Source organism: Eutrigla gurnardus, assembly GCF_963514095.1.
Source record: "Eutrigla gurnardus genome assembly, chromosome: 2".
NCBI classification, from domain to species: Eukaryota; Metazoa; Chordata; class Actinopteri; order Perciformes; family Triglidae; genus Eutrigla; species Eutrigla gurnardus.
Window position 1 is genome coordinate 28,049,260 of NC_139916.1, and position 26,646 is coordinate 28,075,905.

At 39.6% G+C, this 26,646-nt stretch overlaps 1 protein-coding gene across 1 annotated transcript in view; it reads left to right on the forward strand.

Moving 5' to 3' along the window:
- Nucleotides 1–26,646, forward strand: part of ptprt (protein tyrosine phosphatase receptor type T) — a gene marked incomplete at its 5' end in the record, with an annotated part of 328,852 nt that overhangs the window by 24,901 nt on the left and 277,305 nt on the right. The window contains one exon of the mRNA XM_084025273.1: nt 23,735–23,860. Coding sequence (XP_083881399.1) covers nt 23,735–23,860 — 126 coding nt within the window. The remainder of the gene's footprint in view (nt 1–23,734; nt 23,861–26,646) is intronic.

The following is a 26,646-nucleotide window of genomic DNA, read 5'->3' on the forward strand; positions in this document are numbered from 1 at the left end:
GCAGCTACATGACATTTGCAATTAGAGGACTAGCTTTGCGTTTGTGTCGTTGAGAGTGCAGGTGAAAGGTTAATTCCCATTAATACTGACTGATAAACCAGAGCTGACTTATTGATCGCTGCTTCATTGCCTCACACACCTGCTCCGTCTCTCTCTCTCTCTCTCTCTCTCTCTCTCTCTCTCTCTCTCTCTCTCTCTCTCTGTCTCTCTCTTTACTGAGATCAGCTCTTCACCTTGTACAGCAAGCCCAAACTGTTTTGAATGAATAAAAGAAAACTACATAGTCAGGTTCAGACAACACATCTACTTGGTTTTAACATCAGTCTCCTGGTGAAAGTCCTTTTTGACCCGTCCACCATCCAGACCTCCTCCCTACCTGGACCTCCATAGACTGTTTGAAACTAATTTATGATATATCAAGAGCAAATGTAGTCTAGTTGTGTGTGAAGAGCAGGCTGATATACAGAACCAGGAGAGGAAAACAGATAGTCGGGACAGCAGACATGAAGAGCGAAGATATAGAACTTTAAAAATAAATGATCAAAAGAAATTAAAACTGAGAGAACAATAATAATTTAAAGGACATGGGCCAATAGAAATATGAATAGAAATGTGTGTGTGTTTTTTTAAAGAAACAAATACAATGAAAAAATACCAGAAGAAAGCTTTCGAAGTAGCTCAAAGCCACAACATTTTCTTGTTTTTCTCTCTCAAGTGGGAAACACAAACAATCACACACACACACACACACACACACACACACTTAGAATCAGTATAATTTGGTTACACACATCTGTACATAGACATGATTATAGGTAGTAAAAAAATCCAGCTGATTGCGACATCACATGAGCCACATGGAAGTGGCTTCACAGTGGAATAAACACAGTGAGAAGTTTCACCTGCGAGCTGAAAGAAAGAAACAAGGTTTTTGAATTTCAGCACACACACACACACACACACACGTGACTATGCAATCTACGCAATCATAGATTTTAAGTACCTATAATCATGTCACAGATGGGTTTACCCAATTACACTGATTATTAGTGTGTGTGTGTGTGTGTGTGTGTGTGTGTGTGTGTGTGTGTGTGTGTGTGTGTGTGTGTATTGATGGAGGACCGCTGGGTCCAGGTGTGTGTTCAGCAGCTCTATTTAAGGCGCTGTTCAGTTCCTGTTTCTGACTGACAGTCAAACTTTCTTTACGGTGTGACCATCATTGTTCCCCAATCTTAGCCAAGAAGATTGTAACCATGACGACGAAGGTCCTCAACCTTAAAAAATATAAAATATTAATGTAAAATTTGATATCCATACAAATACAAAACATTGCTACGTTTTGTTAATGTAATGATACATTACAGTTACTTTCCTGTAAAGGAAAAAAATCTCCAGTGATTAAAACAACATGAAATAAGAAGAGTCATCATGACTCTATGTGACTCTGGAACAGAGCGTTGGTTGCAATTCTCCTCTAAATGCAGCAGGTGTGAGGATAAAACATCCTCCTCCATTGCATCATGTAGTGATTCTACTTCGAGATAAAATCTCAATGGAAGAGAATAACAGGTTGTGAGGAAGAGGAAGGACTGGTCGGACTACAAACACCTGCAGAACTGATCAGTGGAGGTCTGAGGTTGCCACAGTTACTCCCAACATATATACAAGTGGACCTTTAGTCACAGCGTGTGCCATCAAGGGCTGTGAACAGTTCCATCTAATCCTCACTTCCTCGTCAGAGTCTCCTGATGGATCTTCCTTTGCACGGTCTCGTCTCAGTGTTGATCTAATTGGCTGTTTCCGGTCCCAGTTTGTCTTCACAGTCGACTGGATTGGCTCGTTCTCCTCCCGCTTTCTCTCTGGAGACGATCTAACAATGTGTTCTTCCTCCAGACCGACTTCACTATGTAGACTCAGTAAGCATGAAGCTACACTCACATCAGTGGAGGGAAAGTAAACAGGGAGCAACATAGTCAATAGAAACCACTTCACTGTCCATCTGCTGTCCACGCTGCTTCTGTCGGACACGTTTGTTGAGTCGCTCACAGGGTTTCATGGCTCACCTCCAGTCCACAGAACCTTCTGGAAACATGTTCTCCTCAAAGCAGTGAAACCACACAGCTCCGTCTTCAAACCATGACGCTCTACGTTCCGTACTTTATCTCTTGACAGCGTATCAATATATGCTAGTTACACGCATAGTGTCCTTTCAAAATAAACTTCACAGGAAGTTGGTTTTAGGCAACAAAACCACTAAGATAGGTTTAGGAAAATAGTTTGTTTAACGTTAACTTGACTTACAAGTCACGTGGCTAGCAAGTTCATGACATTGACATTGCAATGATTGTTATTATTACTTTTTGTGTCCAATAGTCTCACATTCAAACAAACACAGCGACGATATATGTTTTATTCAAAGAAAATATTCTTCTTCAATCCATATTTGTCGGCGTTTAGCTTTCAAAAACATTTTCACTGCAGTGAAAATCTGTTGGCTCTCCTGCTTACTCAACACAACATGATAAGAAGCTTGAAATCGATTGTGACTAGTGAGTGCCTTTTAGTTTGACAAGGGACAATAGCAGCAATCTCCTGTTAGTGTGTGTGTGTGTGTATTCAGTATACTGTGTATATATTTATATGTATAAACAGTATGGTGTGTTGTTTTTACCATTACTGAATTGTACGACTTGTTTTCAGAGAAGTGGAACCGTATTTTATACACATTAAAGTATTGAATCATATGTTAATTGGTAAACATAATTAAATCTGTACAGCTTAATTAGACGTCATCTTCTTCCACACTTCCACTTATCCCCGAGATGAAAAGTGTGTGTTTACATCCTCGTCTCTTTTCTGTGTGATGCCTTACTTTTGGATTGAAACTTTCTCTTCCTTCCCCAAAAGAGCCGAATCTAATTGAAAGCAGTCATGTGTGAAATATTTGGAGGCTCCTCTTTATAAGCCACCCATGTTGTTTTAGTTTGGAGGAGAAGATCTGAGTATAGCATGTTTGGCTGTCTGTGATCTACATTTAGTTGGGATTAACCCAGAGGGTCAGTTTTCCCTTCAGATTACAGCATTAGATAATTTAATTTGAATGCTCCCTCTGGGGAAATTAGATTTATGATGCCGCTGATGAAAGGAAGCAACAGAGTGAACAAACATAATACGAGCAACAATTAAACAGCTGAATGAGCTGCTACAAGCCAGAAGGTCAATAGCACCATGAGACTCAATTAGACAAAACTTAATTGATGTAATAATAGGATTGTTGTGGGATAAGGTTAAAGGACGCACCACCAAAGAAGAAGGCAGTGGGAGTAGAACATGTGGCCTCAGGCCAGCGGACCGCAGTGTTGGCCTCCGTCCAGGTACAACAGATGAAAATGAGCTTTTAGCTATCTGTGGCTCATCCCATGCATTATGCATCGTCTCTGCCTAAATAGATCACTAAAATTAATGTTTTGATGTGGGGATGCACTGCACTCGTAAAAGTGCTCCTGTAACATTTCAGCTGTGAATGCACCAGTGCATTGTGGGTACCACTTATTTGTTAGTGAATAAATAAAACTAGACACAAGCTAAGTTCCTGTCTTGTTGTCAGGGAGCTGATAATCAAAGAGAAGGGAGTTAGCCCCGAAGTTAGTAACAACTGACTGCTCTGGCTCATTTAATCTTAAGGTGGACTGACCGACCTTTAAGGTAGACCCACACTATTCTCCTTTAAGTGACAAGCTGCTCCTCTGAGTCACTTAGCTTTTTTATTTTTAATGTTTATTTTAACTGTTTAACTGTTAATTACTTACATCCCTATTGTAAACTCTTATCTGTTTGTGTTAGGAACACAAAAAGCTGAATGTGAAAATACATTTTCATGTTGTATTTTTAATTTCTTACAGTCAGAAAAGTGAATAGTAATTTTAAAGTATTTAAAAAGGTGGTCTGGGTGCATCCCTGTGTTGACCTAGAGGCCTGGGGTCACAGTCAGATATGGATGTTTTAGGATAATATGGAATATATGCAATACATTGTTGTGCATTGCAAGGAGTTCAGCCTGCCATGTCAAATTTATGTTAACTTTTATTAGTATTATTATATTATGTCCGTCTGTTTATGTAATATTCACAAAGACTTCTTCCCCAAATCATGCCCATGAAATATAACAGGACATTTGTGGTGGAATTTGACTTCAAATAAAGCAGATTGGCACAAGGTCAAGGTCACAAACAACAACTAGAGGTCACCATGTAAAACTAGTCCTGTGTGAATACGCCTGCTTCTGATGTTTGTGAATGCTGAGCAAAGAAATGGAGTTCACGCCAACTGGCCAAAATATTTTCTTTCTTTCTTGTGGAAATTAGATGAAAAATGAATTGAACTTGGAATAGAGAACACATGTCAAAGAAACCTTACAATTTATTGAAATAAAATCACTGTTTTGAATATGTACCTGAATATGAAACATTCTCAGTTAAATAGCAGCAGAATGTACCATCATCTCTGCTGTTCAGCACCTTGGACAGCGCTCTAGTGGGAATAGAAAACAGATTTGGATGCTGCTACAGTGGACTGACTTCTTCATGATCTCAAACCTTCTTCACATAATGTTATTTTAGAGAAAGAAATGTGTGTCGCAAATCATTTCAATTCAGTCAGTATTGCAGGTGCAGACGGACATGTGGCCCAAAGCTTCGGACCAAATATGTAGACTCTAAAACGTATTCAATAATAGCTGAGATAGTCTTTGACTTTGAGGTTGAGGCTGTTTTTTTGTGCAGTGAGTGAACAGCCGGAGACAAAGAGACAGGGACTAATGGACAGAGTGAAAGTATCCCTTGGCTTTTACAAGTTCAGGTGTTTCGGTAGCACAAAAAACGTTAACCTGACCAGGAGCCAAGCTGTCCTTCATCGTGTCTGTGTGTGTGTGTGTGTCCATGCATAGGGAGTGAGGCAGCAGCACTGTGGGAGGATGTATCTGTCAAGAGTTCAGTGTGTGTGTGTGTGTGTGTGTTGACCGCTGTTGAAAGCTGTCAGAGGCAGACAAGTTGAGGTGAGGAGAGGTCCCTGGTGTGTGTGTGTGTGTGTGTGTGTGTGTGTGTGTGTGTGTGTGTGTGTGTGTGTGTGTGTCTGTGTGTGTGCAATTGTGTGTCTGTGTGTCCAAGTGTGTGTGTGTGTGTGTGTGTGTGTGTCTACTGGGCTGTGTTGAGGCTTCGTTCCACCCGACTACTCCGGTCCAGATCAGCTGTCAATCATTTTGTTTCCTCCCCCCTGCACAACTCACACACACACACACACACACACACACACACACACTCACATAAACATATCAAAAGATATACACAAAAGTAAAACTAGTTGTAGCTCAGAATCACTGACATTTAAAAGCATGAACAATTGTTCCTGTTTCATTTCCCCCAAACTTCTCTGCCTGCCAGTTAAACTGCGTCGTCAACCACGTTGTCAGGAAAATGTATTTGGTCGGATTACATTTTAAAATCTCTAATCAGGTCAAGGTATGTAGGAGGAAGACATGTAAGACAAGCACAAGACTTTCACCCAGGAGACCGCTGTTTGTGTTACGAAACCAATCCAATGTTGTCTTATTGTTACTTAGATCTGCCTTAAATAACGTAACAAACCAACTGTTCCTCACTGTCAAGGCGTCAAAATATCAACAACTTCCTGTGGACTTTATTTTGAAAAGACACTATACATGTAGCAAGTCTATATTGACACACTGTATCTGACACATGATAAAGTGATTCTAAAATTGTTTGAAACTTTGACTTGACTTTTTTTTAAATGTAACTGTATTTATTATATTTCGGCAGCTGTGGCTCAAAGGTAGGAAAACAGGACCATCAGTGTTTTTTTTAAGTTCTTCTTTTTAATTTCAATAAATAGGTTGTTTTTTTGTCTTTTAGGTTTTTATAATGTGTTTTTTTTTCCAGTTTTATTTAACCTTTTGTTTTCACCTTGTGAGAAAATTAATCAATAAATGTAAGAAAAAAGAAGCGGGTTTACCTGCACTTCCCGTCCACTGCAGCACTAATCTAGAGACCTGTCTGTCCACAAAGACGGAGACACATCTGAGAGTCCGCTCACACACAGATCTGGTTTAGAGGGTCTGGCTGCTGGTAATTAGCATCACCGGCTCTGAGGCTCATTAATCACCGTCTTCACTCTGGCTACCGGCCTGCATTATAGATGAGCACACACACACATGCTGTCAATATTAGGTCCCCGTCTTGTCTCGTATTTCTCACAGATTACTTTAGATCTGCAGCGTTGAAACAAAGAGGACAGACAGATCCTTCTGTCCTGATAAACTCAAAGACACATAAAACATTGAACCTCTCACACAAGGAATCCAACAAACGTCTCAAAACCAGCCAGCTGTTGGCCTGTGGATGAATGAATGATGAATGGATGTCATGATATTATTGGTCGGTACTAGCTGATGTAAAACCAGGATGTTTTTTACGAAAACCTAATCAACTAGTGTTGTTGTCTAAACCTAACTATGTAGTTTTGTAGTGCATTTCTTTGAATTTCACCGTCAGCCTTTTGAGTTTTGGAATTTCCATTCAGCTACTTTTGGGGGACTTTGCTTGGAAGGCACATCGTTAGTGCTTTTGTTTTGTTTGTAAAACAACTGTTTGGTTCAGAATTGTCTTTTTCATGGAAACATGACGGAGAGAGAAGTTTAGGTGCATGGGAACGTTATTTAATAGGACAGTTGGATATGCATTGAAATGTGATTTTCAGTGGTCGGTGCCTTCATGTGCAAGTTGTTATGGTGGACCAAGGTCAGTGATGGGTTAGCTGGAGTCAGGGAGGAGGTAAAAGTAATCACAGTCTACTTTAACATCTCAGTCTGAAATAGGCCAATGGCAGGCTCTAGGGAGAAAACACACACACACACACACACACACACACACACACACACACACACACACACAAAGACACAGTTGCACATATATATAAAATCAGGACAGCGATGAAAAGCGGAGGGGTTAATGTGTGTTGGAGGGTTATGCACCTGTCCAAAGCTATAAATACACACACACATTTACCCACACACACAAAACACACACATGCACAGACACGGTGGGGCCCTTGGGTGTTCCTGTCCTTGGTCTCTGGTCGGGGGCGTAAGGCTGACCTGGTTTCAACAATATGACCTCAGGTGGCACAAAGTCACACAAAACACATAATAACACACAATAACATTCAAACTAACAGATGCACTCAAATGACTGCACATCTAATCACATTCACATTTACCTGTTAGAGGTCACTGTGTAGTCTCCCTCTCTCTCTCTCACACACACACACACACACACACACAGCTTTTGAGGAGGATGTTTGGCTCATTCCACCCATAAATTCTCTAAAAGTGATCTTCCAGTGTCTTCGTCATGGACGGAGAAAGAACAAGAGGCGATCAATGTGTGTGTGTGTGTGTGTGTGTGTGTGTGTGTTTTCAGTGTTTTACTAAGACTTATCCTGCTGATCAATGTGTGTTTGGATGGACCTAATCTTTTTTTAATGAAGAAGGACATCAGGGTTAAACACCCAGTTAACAGCAGGAACACTGAACAGAAAGGAACTGGCATAGGCATTGAAATCGCTAGAATTCTATACAGTATATAATGACAATTATAATAACAACAATAATAACGATTCATATTTTTACTAATATGATTAATTACGAGTCTCAGGACTAATAGTAATGTAGATATTTTCAGGCTCTCACTCACTTCCTAAAAGGTCTCCCCTCATCCGGGTTCAGCTTCATGTATGGCATTCTGGTAGGCAGACGTAACATTTTTAATTTAATGTGGCATTTTAGACATTTTTTTGTCTTTTACATGTGGTGTACTTTAACAAACCTCCATTGCGCAATTCAACCGATTGACGTCAAATTTAGTCTTTACATACTAAAGATATTTACAATGAAAAGTTATCAAAATCTGGAGTTGAGCATTCGGCAATTGTGGAGTGGCATTGCCGTGGCGTCCATTTTAGACAATTCACCATGAAACAGGAAGTTGTTGAATCATCGAATGTACATAGCCCTGCTCCTAACATTAACATGCCAATATAGTCTCATAGTCATAGTGCCACCTTCTGGCAATAACATGTTTAATACCTTAATTTACTTGATGATGCTTCTGTTGTGAAGTGTTTTAGTTGAAGGCGACTCATTATTTTTCCATGAAAACAGGAAGTTGCTTTTCAGTAGGTTGAGAGGCTTGAAACCTCCTGAAACTTTGTACACAGACTTTAAACGTTACCTCCCTCTTTAACATCTATGACTAAATGCTTTGAAAGAAAAAAAACTCACAGTAACAAGTCCACCAACTCTGTGACTGTAAATATTGGAGGCAGATGGTGACTCATCATCACACAAGGTTCCCAGGTCGGTTTGGGAGATGTGAAACTTGGACCGACAGCTGCTCACACTGGCTGCTTCTCATTTGCATGAAGTAGACTTTACCTCGACTTTATGCAAATCGGGGAAAGGCCAACGGACGCTTGGAACATGAAAAGCAGCAGTGGGTCTCCAAACGTGCCATGGGTTAATATAATGAAGAAACATGGTGAAGAACATGTTGGTTGCTTTCAGCGTGTGAAGTGTGGACCTGATAGTCTTTAGTATCTACGACCTGAAGCGTAGCTGACGGGAGCTTTTAGCGTTTGCAGCTAATTTAAATCAAGTATCAGGCCTGCTGGAGTGAAGGGCCACTTCAACCTACACATTCCTCTTATGAATATTTACACGGATTAAACTGGCTTCTGCTGCAGGGGAAATTATGTGGAGTAGCTTTGTATTAGCTGTGTGTGTGTGTGTGTGTGTGTGTGTGTGTGCTGAGAGTTGTGAAAACTTCCAACTATTGACTTGTGAGACTTTAAAGTTTCTCCTCGCGTGTGTTGTTGTGTGCACGTGGGTGGTTGGTGCAATGATAAACGCAGGGACGAGTTGTTGTTAATGTTGGATGGAAGTGGAAGAGGAAGCTTAAAGGTCCACCATGGGACCGTATTTCATAAATAATGTTTAGACAGTTATACAACAACATTTAGTTTTATTTATTTCTTAAATAAAAAAAACGGTCTTTTAAATTGACAAACGCCACGTGTAATGGTACAACTCAAACAGGATTGAAACATTATTATTCCCTGGTTGTTGTCTACCGTACATATTAATTCTGTAATAAGGGGACACAGGGAGCCGCAGTCCATGAATCTCTCTAAATGATGTTAAAACGTCACAATGTAACACCGTTATATTCCCATTCTTGGGTGGGAGGTTACAACTTGATAAACGGACTGATTAGCTCAGCTCTTTCTTCACCAGCTTTCTTCTTTTTAATAGATATGTTCAATAAATAATTATCATAAAATAAAACAGGAGTTGAGGAATGCTTCTGCTGCAGTACTTCGGCGTCATAAAAAGTCTTAAAGTCATAAAATTTGTCAGTACAAGATGATTAGCTGCTGCAGAATGCATGTCGTGCATTTTCACCGCTGCTCACTTCTGATTACTGAGAGGGAAGCAGACGCTCAAGGCTGTGAAATATGCACACACACACACACACACACACACACACACACACACACACACATATACACTCGGGGGTTAGTGTGCCGCTGCGTTTCTGTGCGTGTGTTTTATGTAACACACGTGCATTTTTACTTGTGTGTAATAGAGAGAGAAGCTGCTGTTGGCAGTAAAAACATGCTCTTCAGCTCTGGGACATCAGCGTCTGATAAATAAGCACCGCTTGAGTTTATTCCCATGTGTGTCGGTGTTTACTCGAAACACATGAACCCTGAAATGCATTTCCCAAGTTTGTATATCGGAGCCCTCTCTAATTCATTCATGTTGTTAATTAATGGCACGTCTACCTGGTTTCTCCTCAAACTATTTGTTTTTAAAAGAAGGGATTTTCCTTCAGGAGACCTGGTGCAAGATTCAAGATGGTGACCTCCTCTTGATAGGGTTGGGCGATTTTTCTGATTTAATTGATTCATTTGCATTTTTACTTACCATTTGTGAAATGGATGAAACTGCAAAATCGCGATTTGAAAACAGTTCTAGACTCCGTAGTAGCCGACTCTCTCACTTTCCAGAACGCGTTCAAAAGTTAGCCACATACGATCACATTCGACAGACGGACCAGAAAAATGTCCACCAACTCAAATGTCCTTTTACCAACTAACGGGAATACTTCCAAAAGTTTGCGATCTCCGTTTACTGCTCCTTGGTGATCCTATCTCTCCTCTCTCTTCCCTCTCGCGTCTTCCCGCCCCTCCTCCTTAAGCCCCGCCCCTCCAGGGCTCTTACTTCCTATTTGTCTTAATCTCTGAGTTAACCATTTTTACTCTTTATTAAACCAAATTACTTTTAGTTTATTACTGCACTTATTTAGGAACTCATTTATTTGCTTTCTACACCCATGCTACATATTATTATTTATTGTATTTCATTTTACAAGCTTTTTTAGGAATGGCCTACAAGAGAAATTTTTTATAATTTGATTTGAAAAAAAAAAAAAAAAAAAAAAAATTCTTGAACTGATTTTTTCACATAGGCCTAGACTACTTTGTAATCTCATTTATTTTTATTGTGTCACAAAAGAAATTATGTATTTAAATTGATGGCATCATATTACCCTACACACCCCTGCACTTGTCATTCTTTCTGCACACTTTTGATGACTCCAGTTGCTGAAGAAGTGCTCGTGAATATGTGAAGATTCAATTTTTCACATTTCTTCAGAATCTAAAATTACAACAAGCATCTGGTATAAGTTCTTATCTTTTTATGACTATTACCTTTTTATTCAATAAAGTAGGTATGTTGCCATATGGCAACATTGTGCGGTAATGGAACAATATTTGCCCATGCTAATGCAGAGTAGCTTTGTATGAATGACAATAAATATATATATACATATATACACTTATTTTATTCAGAAATGAAGCCGTCAGCGTTCTATGGCAAGGCTGAGAGGAGGGCTGAAATGTACAGGGTAAAGGTTGCTATACTATCTCATGAAAGTGAGGATTAGCTAGGGATCAGTGATGAGGAGCATGAGAGACGGGCAGAATTAGGCCTAGTGGACTCAGAGGACGAAGAGACAGGTATGTATCTATTCCAGTATATGATCAACATTCAGGTTACATTTCATCCTTCTATCATCCTAAACTTGATTGAAAGTAATCATCTATGTCATTTTGGGAAAAAAACGCATCAGGCTGTTCCATTGTCGCACAATGTTGCCATATGGCAACAAACCGAAAAGAACCCTTCCAAAAATTAAAAATTAAAAAAAATGTATAAATATATTATTTTGAGTCCATTTGATAAGTAAACACTGTAACATTTTTTTCCATGATTGAATAATAATGCGTGCAGTAGAGGGTTCGAAAATTGTCCATTAGTTTGAAAAAAATCTAAATTTTATCTTTAGGCCAAATCGCCCTACCTCTTGCTCGACCAAACCACACTTTCTTACCAAAAAAAAAACAAAAACCTTTTTCATAATGAATTTGGCCTTGACAACTGAACGACCGAAGATCTGGAAAACGATATCGACAAGTATTTTGCCCATCTTTGTGCAATTGAAAAATTAGGAAATGTCATGCCTGTATACAAGTCAAGGGTTCTGTAAATTGGGAACGAAACTAGTGGAAAGAAATGCTAGTTGGTTACGTTTTGTTGTCCTTGTTGGCCTCATGATGGGATTTGAATAAATTATGAAACAGTTCATATTAGCTAACACAGTAACATGACAATGCAGCACTGTCAGATTTAAAGCAAATCAGACTTTGATATTTGATGTCAGTGCCTCTGGAATAGTTTACTGATGAGGACAAATTTGTTCTTGTGCCATTCATAAATCATGTAAATGAAGACTAGCTGAGATGATATGAGCTCTTAAAAGGATGGTTCAAGTTGCGTCCCCAGGAGAAGTTAGGACGGTTTGTATCATTAGCTCAACTGCCTCGTTGCTGCCGTCAATGCTCACTTGTAACGAGAGGAGCTACGACTTCAAACATTTGATAGACGCTCTGAAAGTCATTGGTTTTCATCCAGAAAGAGAACATTCGGCAGACTCACACAACATCGCCGGAGATGCAGCATCTGTGCGTCCACGCTCGACTGCAGAACAGTGGAGCGCTATGAGCAGTTTACTCAACCATGTTGCACCAATCATATGCAAATAATTTGTGATCACAGTGTTGATTGATTTGCAGTCTGATGAGAAGTTACAGCCCTGTCTCCTAAAAAATGAGTTTCCCATATTTCTAAACTTCGCAATTGCGTTTTGTTCATGAATGAGTTTCTAATAATTTTCCTCAGGACTTTCATCCAGCAGACAGCTGTTCTTGTTTCTTATTTTAATTTACATCTGTAACTTAAGTATCATAGTCACCCCACACACACATGGTTTTCTGTACTTTACTGTGCCATGTGAAACCACTAACTATTATAGATAAGGAGCTCATTGATCATTGATATTCAGACGGAGAGGAGAAACAGAGAGAAAAAGAAAACGAGGATGGTAATAATATGAAGGGAGCGGACAAAGAGAAGCATGGATGTGTTACTTCCTTTATCTGTTTCGATTCTTTGGCAATTTAACTGCTATTTCATGAATGAACTGAAGCTGAGAGCTGCAATAAGATGAAGAGAGAAAAGAGAAGTGCTGAGAGATGAGCCATGAGGGATTGCTCGAGGGGAGAAAGGGATGACTTGAGGAGGGAGAGGGAGAAGAAAGGGTGAGGGCAGGGGTGAGAGATGAAACAGAGGAGAGAGAGAGAGAGAGAGAGAAAGCCAGTGGAGTGGGGAGAATGAAAAGGAGGTGAAATAGGGCAGTGGGAGTTGGTCACCCTGTGGTTCTGCTCGGTGGACGCCTGGACCTGGTACATCTCCTAATGAGCACCAGAGAGAGTCTGTTTTCAGCTGCAGCAAAGACTCTGTTTGTGTGTCTTCATATCTCGGAGAGTGTACGTCTATGTTTGTGAGACAAAACAGCCGTGAAATTGGGACAAAATTGAAATCTAATGATGTATACAGAGATACTGATTGTCTGCTTTTACGTGTGACTCAGTACTAAAACAGTAACAATTTAAAGTTAATTAGGATCATTTTTCATGGTGGAACTAAACACAGCCACATGGCTATATAATGTCCGTGACGTAGTATTAAATACTATATCATTTTCTTGTCTAAACCTAACATTGGTTTTGTTGTTTAAACCTAACATTGGTTTTTCTGTCTAAACCTAACGTTGGTTTTGTTTAAATCTAACGTTGGTTTTGTTGTCTAAACCTAACACTGGTTTTGTTGTCTAAACCTAACGTTGGTTTTGTTGTCTAAACCTAACGCTGGTTTTGTTGTCTAAACCTAACATTGGTTTTTGTGTCTAAACCTAACGTTGGTTTTGTTGTCTAAACCTAACATTGGTTTTTGTGTCTAAACCTAACGTTGGTTTTGTTGTCTAAACCTAACATTGGTTTTTCTGTCTAAACCTAACGTTGGTTTTGTTGTCTAAACCTAACGTTGGTTTTTGTTGTCTAAACCTAACATTGGTTTTTGTGTCTAAACCTAACGTTGGTTTTGTCTAAACCTAACATTGGTTTTTGTGTCTAAACCTAACGTTGGTTTTGTTGTCTAAACCTAACACTAGTTGTGTTAGAATTGACTGGTTGGTTTATGAATGTGATCATTATTTATCAGTCACAGAATTTCTTCCTTTCTCTGACTCTCTTTGAGTTTCTGCGTGTCGATCTGATCCGACTTTGTATTTTTCAGGGTTTTAATGAGAGTACTGAGATTGTCACTGAGGGACCTACTACCCACTGTGCGTGTGTGTGTGTGTGTGTGTGTGTCTTTAATGCGTCTTCTTCATAGACAGTTCTGCCAAATTGAACCCCTTTTGATTTAAATTTGACTGAACAGAGACTTGAAAAACCAGACAAAAAGTATAAGAAATTTATAGGGATGAAGTGTGTGTGTGTGTGTGTGTGTGTGTGTGTGTGTGTGTGTGTGTGTGTGTGTGTGTGTGTGTGCTGGTTTCTTAATGCAGAGCTCTCTGCTCTGACAGAAGTGTAATCCTCAGCAGGATTACCATGCTAATAGCGACAGGACCTCATCAGGAACTTCACCAAACCTACCCCAATATGCACGTGTGTGTGTGTGTGTGTGTGTGTGTGTGTGTGTGTGTTTGATTGTGTGTCCTTGTCGTTCAGATGAGTCATGTTGTGACTCAGACACCAACACTTTTAGAAAAGTCTTGAAGTTTCTGACTTTCCCACGTGTGATAGCAGCCTCGTCTCACAGATATGTCACCTGACCACACAACTACACATTTAACACACATGAGTGAAACTCACAATGTTTTGTGGTGGATTACGTTTGCTCTTGACGTATCATAAATGAGTTTCAAAGCAGTCCATGGAAGTCCACGGGAGGAGGTCTGCATGGGGGACGGGTCTCAAACACAGGAGACTGTTTTGTTTCAATCTCATCATCCTTTTAATCCAAACCATGATGGTTTTTTTACTGAACCTAAACAAATAGTTTTGTTGTCTTAACCAAACTTTGTAGGGTTGTTTTGTTTTGTGCCTTAACCTCACGTTTCAAACTGACAAGAAATACATTTCCCTGGGAATGTCATTGAGAGTGTAGTTTGGTGGCATGAGAATGTAATGTAGAGCTAGCCTGCTTCACTAACAGCAGGATCAGACTAGGCTCAGCTGGTCTGGTTCCTCAGTGGATCAAACTGGTTTAGACTGGGACCGGACTCTGCTGGTTTAGACTGGGACCGGACTCTGCTGGTTTAGACTGGGACCGGGCTTTGCTGGTTTAGACTGGGACCGGACTCTGCTGGTTTAGACTGAGACTGGGCTTTGCTGGTTTAGACTGGGACCGGACTCTGCTGGTTTAGACTGGTACCGGACTCTGCTGGTTTAGACTGGGACTGGACTCTGCTGGTTTAGACTGGGACTGGGCTCTGCTGGTTTAGACTGGGACTGGACTCTGCTGGTTTAGACTGGGACTGGACTCTGCTGGTTCAAAGACATGTTTTCTATGTGTGTTTTACATAATTGTGTGTTTTGCCTGTGCGTACGCTTGACTCTGGTGAAGAGAAAACAATTAGAGCACATTTATCAAGCACATCCAGTATGTGTGTGTGTATGTCACTCTCCGATACCTTCAAATCTTTCCACTTCCCCTTTGTAGTCGCCCTTCTGTCCAAACCAATTGATTCAGCTGAGTGCAGCCACATGTACAGGCATTAGTGTCTGTGCGTGTGTGTGTGTGTGTGTGTGTGTGTGTGTGTGTGTGTGTGCGCACGCACGACTGCCAGTGAAAGTGATCAGTGGCGACATATTTTCTGTTCTTTCATGCAGAACTGAAGGTTATAAGGCAGCTCTCCTATTGATTTATGTAGTAGATAATTAAAGTCACAATAGACCCTTCAGGAAAAAACTTCCTCCCCTTTAAGACTTTAACAGACACACACACACACACACACACACACACACACACACACACACACACACACACACACACACACACACACACAGAGACACATTTTAAGTACCTTCCCTCAGTTCTAAGTTCCCTTCTTCTACTTCTTCTTCTTCTTCTTCTTCTTCTTCTTCTTCTTCTTCTTCTTCTTCTTCTTCTTCTTCAAATGTAAATGTGGTCTGGAAACCTTGTATTTAGCTGATGATTTCCGCTGCCCTCACTCAGAGGAAATAAAGAGTATTTAAGTGTTAACACATTCAATCTTTGTTCTCCCTATTTTTATTTTTCCAGCTTCTTCCTTGTTTAATAGCCACTGCCCTGCTGCTCTCATGCAAACTACAGAAATTAAAAGCTTTCAGGACACAGACACACACACACACACACACACACACACACACACACACACAACATGTCACCTTCATATTGTGATATAATTTACAGTGTGTCTTCTTTGTTACTCATTTTTTCATTTAGCCCACATTGACTTCCTCTTTCAGCGCGATCGTATTTCTGTCAAAGGTTGGTGTGAATGCTGCTGCTGCTGCTGCTGCTGCTGCTGCTGCGTGTAACCCCTCTGGATGCAGCTCTTTCATATCACTACGGCTTTCATTAAAGCACTGCATACGTCTGTTTCTCTGTTCAGCATTCATCCTCTCACCTACGACTCTCTGGACCCACACACATCTGTCCAGCTGTGTGTTACACGGTCTGTTCTCTTATTATCCGGGTTTATTGGGGTGGCAGTAATAGCATTTAGTATTAAGCCAGTGAATTTGTGTGCCGCAGGGTGTGTGCGTGTTTGTGTGTGTGTGGACGCAGATATGTTGCCATATGTTTTTAAATGACTTAATGGGAATATTTAAGGGTCTTGGCATGTTAGCTGACAGTGGATTTAATACAAGTTAAGTAAGACATGAGACAGAAACGCCTGTCACGTGTGCACGTGTGTATTTGTACGAGAGGCTCTGGATTTCATGCACGCAAACACACAATTAGTGAAGTAAACGTGTGCAGTGAACAGATGAAGTGGCAATGTAGAAGCAAATACAGAAATAAACAAGCTCAAAAAATAACATACAGTATATTTATATATATAATATTGATAAAAATAACTAATATTTAGGAGCAAAACAATCAGATAAATATTATATTATTATATTAATATAAATATTGCCCAATATATGTTTTTAAACATAGACAATGATTTGTATGTGGCTAAAGAATTGTGAAAATTCTGAATAATTTGTGTAATTATGAAATGAATACTTCGTCGTCTGACATAAAGAGCTTCCTGGTTCCATCAATTGCAAGTCATTTTAGCGTTCAGCATTCACACACATTTTCAGGCTCACGGCACAGCACACTATTATTCAGCGGCTCGTTACTGGGAATGCTGATTCAGCATTCATGCTATTTTTATCCAAACAACTTGTGCACACTTTCAGCTGCAGACATTGTTCAACGATGAAAATATGCATCGCCTAAGTACATTCTGGCTATGACTTTTCGTTAATATTAAGCTTTTTTCTATTTTTTTTCATCAATGTAACTAGATTGAGGGGATCTTGAACTCCTTTGAAACAAACTTTACTTTGAAAAGCAGCTACTTACACACACTTTGAGCTTGTACACATTCATGCCGTATACAGTATTATGTTTGGACTAATATTTCTCATCTCTTAGCGTTTATACCAACCCGTCCTCACTGTCAAGCCGTCCAATAATCAGCTTAGTCAGGTTTCCTTGGTGACGAACAACAATGCTCATTTGTTTCATGTGGCGTTTGTATGTGACGCACAGACGTAGTAGACAAAGAGAGAGATGGTCCGAACAGGGGGGGGAGGTGATCCAGTCAAACAAACACAGGACTTTAAGCCAGGAGACTGCTGTTAGTGTCCCGATTGAAACTAAAAGGAAACGCTGATTTTTCACGTCAGTCGCTAGTAACGTGAATCTTTCATGTCGATAGTAACATGACTCGGTTGTGAATCAAGTTAAAGTTGCGCTCTTTTCCTGGTTTTATTGTCTAAACCTAACTTCCTGTGAAGTTTATTTTGAAAAGACACTATGCAAAAAGTTTTTTCAGTGGTTTTAGAGGGGAACCTAGCGTGTCGTAGTTTGAAGCTTTGGAGCTCTGACCAAGTTGAAGTTTTTGACGACTTGGAGAGAGAATGTGCTGTTCATGCATCAGTTTCATGTCGTAGCCGGTTGACTTTTGGCTAATTTGAACAATGGTATACAGTGTTCTATGTGAAACATCACAGGCTGAGAAGTATCATGGAAGCACTGACGTACAACTCTAAATTAGATACAAACACAGTTCAGTAAATGTATTTGGCGAAACGGTTGAACGCCCACACAAACTTGAAGACATGGACGTACAGCAACATGTCGTCTGTGTGCTCACACACCAACGATGAGCGGATGTTATCTAAGTGAGCAGTAAACAGTCTCTTTAGAGCCTCAGGGTTCTCGCTCTGCTCCGGGACTCTGTCTCCCAGTGTTAACGTTGGCTGACATGAAAGGCTCTAATGGTTTCTATTGGAGCCTCGGGGGGGTGGGGGTCTAACATGAGAGAGACAGGAGACTGCTTAAATGAGCCTAACGAGCGGAGGGTGGGTTTGTGTGCGAGTGAGGATGTTAGATGTGAGTGTTTGTGGATGAAGGCCAGGTTGTTGGCATCGCGTCGCTGTGTGAGTGTGTGATATAGTGATGTGAGGAAGTCTAATACGTGTTTAAATGGACCAGATGTGAGCTCGAGCATAGTAATCGACTCCCACTGCATGCATAACCATTACACAAATATGTTAGTGTCACTTCAGCGGTAAAGCCTATTTTATATAATTATGTGTTGATGTAGTGATAGTGACACCGTTGCATGGTCATACAGCCCAGTTTCATGGCAGGTCCTGAAATAGTCACAAAATGCAACTTTTGGTTTCATGTTCAGGGAAATGAATTGTCCAAATGTTTGTGTCTTTCAGCACTAAAACAATATCAAAGTTAAGTCAGTTAATGGTGGATGAATTAGTCACATCCAGGTAAATATGCAACATCCAGATGTAGTGATGTAATATTAAATATGGACAAATATGAGTTATTGTGGGGATGAGAGGTTTACGAAATCCAACTAACCTTAACTTACGTGGAGGTTTTTGTTGTCGTTTTGTTCATTTAAACCAAACTGAAAGTAGTTATTTTTTCAGCCCCATGATTTTTTTTACTAAACCTAACTTTTAATTTGTACACAAAAACAGGTTATTAATTTTGTGTTCTACCAACCTAACCTTTAGAAACGTGACTGACTTTTTATGCCCACTCGCACAAACCACACAAGTAATTTCTTGTGTCCTCATTAGAGTTTGGATTCCTTGCTATTCCTCGGTCAGTTATTCATTTGTTGGCAATAACTGCTATTGTTTTAATTGAAAATGTTCAAATTATGTTGAAAGTGTCAGTGGGACTGATCCTTGGTAACTATGAACGACTCTAGAGAAAAACAATTTGAAGCAGCAAATTGTCTGAAGAGGAAGCAGCATTGATTTAAAGGAAACGGATGAAATGTTTAATCTTCTCTCATTGCTGAACTTAATCTGTTCTTCAAAGATGATTGAATTTGGAGAGAAGTTCATCCCATTAAGCCATAAAAAGATCAAATAACACAATAATAATAACAATAATAATAATAATAATAATAACAATATGATGATAATGATAATACTACTAATATTAAAATAATAATGATGATAATAATGATACTACTATAACTATGAGTATTATTACTAAATTACTATAACTTCCACTACTGTTATTATTATTATTATTATTATTATTATTATTATTATTATTATTATTATTATTATTAATAATGGTAATTATAATGATACTGTTAACTATTGCTACTATTACTTTAACTACATTATTATAACTACTTTACTACTATTAAATACATATTCAATTATAAATCATTCAAAAGTAATGATGTTATTTATATGTAGCACCTTTAAAAACAGAGTTTATGAAGGTCTTTGACAGACAGAGAAAAGCAACAACAACATACAAGGTGAACCAACAGAAAGAAAAGCAAGACAAAGGTGAATTTAAACACTGACAAAAACAATCAATACAAATAAAGGGCAATGCAATAAGAGAGGGTTGATAAAATAAACTTAATAAATAAAAAGAGGGCATCACAAAGTCTTTTAAAATGCATTTTAAAAATATATTTTTAAATAGATTAATTATAGTATTTACACAAAAGAACCATGGCATTTAAAGGGTTGAAATAAGATAAACAAACAAATAAACAACCGAATTACAAGTTGGAAAATAAATACAATTAGAGACATGCTTTAGCTAAAAAGGGAAATGTGAGTCACGATATCCCCTATTTAACTAATATCACAATATAAAATATAGTGATACTTATATTATTTTAACATTTGTTAATGCATTGCATTAATGCTACTCAACCAGCACCTTCCATCCAGATGTATTACAATAATTTAAATATACATTTATGAATGAATGTTTTTTTCTTTCTAGATACTTTTGTCATTCTGTATTTCATAACATTCATTCTCACTCAAACATGAGAACATCATTCAAATGTGGGCTTTTGGACCTTAAATTGACAGAAGTGATAATTCACATCGATCATTCACCTGCCAGATGTTTTCTTTTGTTGCTTCTTTCATCAGCTGTTGGAGATAATGACATCATAATCCATGTCGGTCCAAAACAATACGAACCGTGACAGACAAACGGAAATAAGGTTTGGAACAATAAGGAAAGTGTGAGCTTTTAAATAATCATAATGGTTGTTCTCTTTGTGTGTGGGTGTGTGTGTGTGTGTGTGTTCTAGTTATCATATTAATATTTGATTACATTGGTTACAAGAATGATAATTAGTGGAGATGAAGGGATTCTGCTTTTTAATGCATACATATTTCACATGAATGTAAGTGCATGACCATACGCATTACACACATTACATTACATGTGGTCGTGTGTACACAGACACACACACACACACACACACACACACACACACACAGACACACTCACCCGATGAGATCAGTCTAATATTTCACATTTTTATTATACACAGAATGTGTGTGATTATGTTTGTGTCTGTTTGTGTCAATAAGACGCAGGAAGAGGAGGTGTTGTACTGGTTTACAAAACTAGATCAGGGCACACACACACACACACACACACACAGCCCTGCCTACCGCTCTGAGCTACTTCTCCCTCTCATCCCCTGATAGCGGTCTTAAAATATTGAATATTGATGCCTGTTTATAACTCAGTTCTAATGAGATCACTTTGATTTCTTTTCATTTCTAATGAGAGCACTGAACAATGAGGGGGCGATAAAGGCTAATTATCTCAGTATTGATTCATTCATAGCTGTATCTCTAAGAAAAATTGTGTTTTTACCCGTTTTGATCCAATGCTGGAGGTTGTTTTTCAAAGACACTACAGTTCTTTTTTCTGTTTTTGAATCTTATTTCCCAGTTGATATGAGTCTTGCTTGAAAAAGCATAATAGAGATTATAGCATTTTATATTTCAGGGCAGTGGCAACCATTGGCACATTCTAGTTATGTGTAATGTATGACCGAGGACATGTTGAAGTGGCTCTTTCACAGCCACTGGCAGTTCATGGCCGTTTATTTACCATAGTTAGATCTCCCCGTCCCACTCTGCTTCTGATTGGCTGTGACTCGTTTCCTTTCAGTGCTGGTGACTATTGATGGAAGGTTGCTAGATCAATATTTCTTCAGAATAATGGAAGATTTCTTGCATAGTTTTCATATTTTACAATGTCCTGATCATGGGAGAGACGGTTTTCTTTAAAATGTTGACCTGTCTGTTGAGGTTGGGACACACTTTTTATAAAAAGTTATGATCCCAAGTTGGACCAGGTGCTTTCTGCTTAGCCCTCACTGACTTCAGGTCTGTGGGGTTTATAAACAGATAGCAGATAAACAGGATGCTGTATTACTCCATAATGATGGTGATCAGTAAAAAGTCTGAAGTCATGCTTTGTTAGGTCTGTCTGCAAGACATCAAGCTAACTACTTTTAAAATGTTTGTTTTCTGAATGGAGTCTGGATTGGTGGGTGTTATGCTAACATTGTAGCTGCTCCATCAACACTCCAAATAAGGTCATCTAGACATAAATACGACAGTGACCTCATTGTTTGGACCACAGACAGTCTTTGCTTTCTCCTATAGTCTGGTCTGGTCTCTGGACTAATGTGGACTACTATCTAGACCTCTGGGGGACCACAGACAGTCTCTGGTTTCTCCACATAGTCTGGTCTGGTCTCTGAGCTAATATGAGCTACTATTATAGACCTCTGGGGGACCACAGACACAGGAGACAACATTTAGTTCCTCCATTTCTGATTCAGTGACGTCAGGACGACAGGAGGAGAACCTCAATGCTGATTGGCCTTTGTGCCACAGCTTCACGTGAATTTCTTGATGGGTGTGAAATATTTCAACTCGCAAATGTGCAAATTACAGCAATTTTGCCAAATTCATGGCACGGCATTTGGGCGGCCCAAACAAATTTGTGTCTTTGCGTTGATTTTGCTTGCAATCGCGCCACGCAAAAAACTCTGCTTTGCGTTATGTGTGAACGCAGCATTACAGTTGAAGTCAGAAAGACATTTTTTAAACAGGAGATGACAGGAACAAAGAGGCAAATTAAAAAAGAAAATAAGCACAGCGATGTCATGAATAAAGCAATAACGTTCCCCCGTTTCAAATGCTTCAAAACAAATTCAAATGGTTGTGTGTCAAAGCATATGTCTAATTAGGGAGCTCAGTGTGTGTGTGTGTGTGTGTGTGTGTGTGTGTGTGTGTGTGTGTGTGTGTGTGTGTTTGCAGCGCTCCAGGCTAGCAGAGAAGGCTAATGTGCTGGAAAATGTGTCTCATTCAGGCCACGAAATAACGATGAGACTCTGTGACTTAATCATGTTGACACATAAAGCTTTCTCTTCATCTGCATCGTTCACTTTCCTCCTTTATTCCTGCTCCCTTCTCTTCTCAGTGTCAGTGTGGCGCCGGCTCTTTCACTTCATGCTGATTACTTAATTAGTATAATATTGTTAACGACACCAGAGCAGCTTATAAAAGCTCCGCTTCCAAAAACTCAAGTCTTCATAGGAATTCAAAGCCCATTGAAGTGATTAAAGATGTGTTTTAAAGACATGTTCTGGGGTGTAGCATTTAATCACAAATATGGTGAATAACAGAGACTTGCACGAGCTCAAGCTCCACTTTTTAATTGTTTTTATGGCCGCCGTCAGCCATTCGCCGTATTTGTAATCTGTAATTCCCTTTCTGTGTAGTCGTTTTAATTGGTGCTGCTGGAGTCTGCATTATTGAACTCAGACACACAAGAGATTCACAGGAAACAATGCATGCTGGATGGGAAAACGCTTTTTGGGAAAAGAAAATGTGGCTGTTGGATGTGTTTTGTGCTATGATGAGTCCTCAGTTTATTTCAAGCCCATCTCCAAAAATCACATTTCCAAAAACCTATTTGGAGGTGGATTACGTTTGCTCTTGACGTATCACCAATTAAGTTTCAAAGGAGTCTGTGGAAGTCCATGTAGGGAGGAGGTCTGGGAGGTCTAGTTACAGTGTTGTCTAAACCAAACTATGACATGTATATTGTATTTTTTGTTACTTACTCAAACTCTTTCAATCCTAATGACAGACAAAGACATGCAGACTTTTCAACACACACCATAAGTAACACGATTTGTTGCCAAAACCTAAATATGTAGATTTGTAGAGTTTCTTTTTGTTCATTAAATATGTTTTTGACTGTTAAAGACTGAATAGTTTAGTTGTTTAGATGTATGAGTAGTGTGATAGTGTGATTTTGTGGCAGACGGAGTTGTTTGTTTGCACCTTCAACAGATGGACTCTGACAGATTTTCCTCCCAACTCCTTTGCTGCCTGCTCAATGCTCTTGTCATGACCAACAGAAATATTTATTACCCCTATGAGCTTGATTCTGAGAGCTGTCTGCTTGATTCTGTCCAAACGTCTTCCTGCTTTTAGTGGACTTCTTGGGTTCAAGCCCCCTCATTGGGTCCTCCTTGTACGAGATACTGAACTGCCTCCTCAGTGAAACTCTTTGTGTCTCTCTCTGCAGGTGGCTGTACGTTCGAGGAGTCATACAGCAGCTGTGGCTACAGCGTTTCTCTGGGAACCAACGGATTTACTTGGGAACAAGTCAACTCCTGGGAAAAACCCACCATGGACCCCGCCCTGCCCACCGGTAGGACTCTACTCATGTCTCTGTATTGTTTATGTTCGGTAATCCAGCAAACCCAATGGTTAAGGCAGGGACACACTCTTCATGATAGTTTTAAACGAATCAATATCTGCAGTCTGCGAGCAGGAAACAAAAAATAACACCTTTGCTCAGGAAAATTGACTCTGTGGTATAAAAACACAATTATAAAGAAGAACATAATCACATCAGCAACAACATTATGTGATTGCATTCATTCCTGATGGTACATGATTGGGCTGATTTTAGCCCCGATTTCATCTTGAATTTAAAATCAGCGAGGCTGCAGGGCTCTTATATAATTCAGCTCAGATAGAGAGGTCTGATCTGACACACTCAGTAGATCTGTGCTGTCTCAATGGTCGTCCTAGTTGCTGCATCGTTGATCCCTTTGTACACTAAACTAGCATCAAGAAGACACACAAAGCTATCAAGTGTTGTTTTTGCAGTGTGAGATGCGTGGACTGTTTTACTGTGGATGCTGGTAGCTGGTTTTAGATGAATCAGGAGGTTCCTTAGATTACATTTTATAGCGTAACACACCTGCCCTGTCTCATGGCAAGTGGTGCAACAAAACAGGACTTCTAACCACCACACCCATGTTGGACAAACCTAACGGTGGTTTTGTTGTTTCTGTTTCTGGCGAGTAATATTTTAAGCATTCTATACAGATATCCGGAGATCATATATCTGCAAAAATAAGAATCCACAACATCATATTCCTTGACTTTTTGCATTTATGTATAATATTCTGCTTTAATAAGAGATGCATTGATATTGTGGTACAGAAACTTGGTCTGTTTCTCTTTAACAATCATGATATCATTCTCACATCACACCCTTATGATCCTCTACCCCCCCCCCCCCCCCCCCCCCGTCTCTCTCTCTCTTCATCATATATCATCTCTCGGTCATGTCAATTATTGCTCTCATACATCATCATCTCTGTCCTCCCATCATCCTCTCTGACAGATATGTCAGCCTCTTCTAACCACACTCAGACCTTGTGCTGAAGCTCTGATATGACTGAACAGGTCTCCGTCTTCGTGTATATGTCTCACGTCAGTTATCCGTCTCATCTATGGGTGTGGGCGCTGGTTGTCTGAGGCGATAGCCATCACGTCCTGGAAGGCCTTCTCAGCATAGTCACATTATCGACTGCTTTCTGGCCTGACCACTGTCGATCTGATGAGAAAGGACAAGAACAAATGTGTGTTACTTTGTCTTTTAGCCCCTAGTCTCCTTTTCATGATATTTATTATGCTGATTGCGTCTTAAACTTGCATTCTCTCTACTGGCCATCAGGGGGAGACTCCATTGGTTGCAAAAACAAAATCAGAAAATAATGAGTCTATGAGAAATGACCCTACCTAACTTGATTTATTATCTCAGTGGACCATGAAGCAGGGTATGATTTGGGGTGTGGCTACCTTGTGATTGAGAGGTAGCTAGCAATGCATTGCTACTGTCGTTACCATGGTTCCGCAGCATCATGGTTCCATGCTACCATGATTCCACGCTATAATGATTCCACGCTATCATGCTTCCAAACTACCATGGTTCCACGCTATCATGCTACCAATGCAGTTAGCTTCAAAGATTACTTCAACACTTAGCTGTAACGTCAACCTTGAATTATGAAGCTAACTTCTCAACAGAATCCAGATGGATCCAGATCCAGTAAGGTTGCTGCTCGTGGGTGCCGCTCAGCTGCTTGTGTTCGGCAGATCCACCTGTCTCACCTTCACAGTCCAAATATGGTCACTTCCTTACTGGACGGCCAAAATCCAAGATGGCAGCGGCCAAAATGCTAAACTCAAGGTTTCAAAACTGCAGTCCACAAACCAGTGGGTCACGTCAAGATGATTTTCTCCACTTCTTTTATACAGTCTACTGCCGATGGACGCATATTGGACCAGTTTGGCTATTTAAAGTAGGAGAACCATGTTGCATCAATACAAATATGTAATTGATGGCAAAAGACCTGCAGCTCTACTGGACAAACAAGCTGTCTGTCATAAAAAACAATGAAAAAAAAGTAGTAGTAGTATAAAAAGTAGTCAGACCGTCTTTGCTGTCTGTTTCTCCAAAGCCATCAGTTTGGTTCAACATGGACATTAATGCAGAGGCAAATAGTCCTCTTGCTTTTATCTCTTCTATTCCATTATTGACAGTTATTATCATATAATCCTCTTTCTTGCCTCACCTCCATACTATTGATGTGGTTGATACGGTTGTCACGGAGCATAACCTGCCATGACAAGCTTGTAGATCTGACAAGATTGTATTGGCACCATCTATCTCTCCATTTAGATGTTGCTGTCATTTAGTCCATAGTCCTGACACTTCATAGATCTCAGGGTTGGACATGATTGGATTGTAACTTATTATTTTCACATCAGTATGGACACACAATGATAGAATACTCACAAATGAGAATTTATAGATGGGCATCATCACCACAGACGTTCAGGTGGCTGTGTCTTTGTCAGTATGGCGGGTCGACCTTTAGCAAGACACTGAACCCAGAGTTTCTTTACAGCAACCCACTGCTCCTTTTTCTTCTTCTATTATAGACTGAGACTATAAACTCATGTTTACAATGTTTACTGAGGTAATAAATCAAGTGAGAAATAGAGTAATTTTCTCATAGACTCTCATCGCAGTTTAAGTCACTGTCACAGTAAGTTAAGATCAAATAAAATAAACCTTTATTAGTTCCATGGCAGGGGCATTTACAGTATGACAGGAGCTAATATGAATAAACAAAT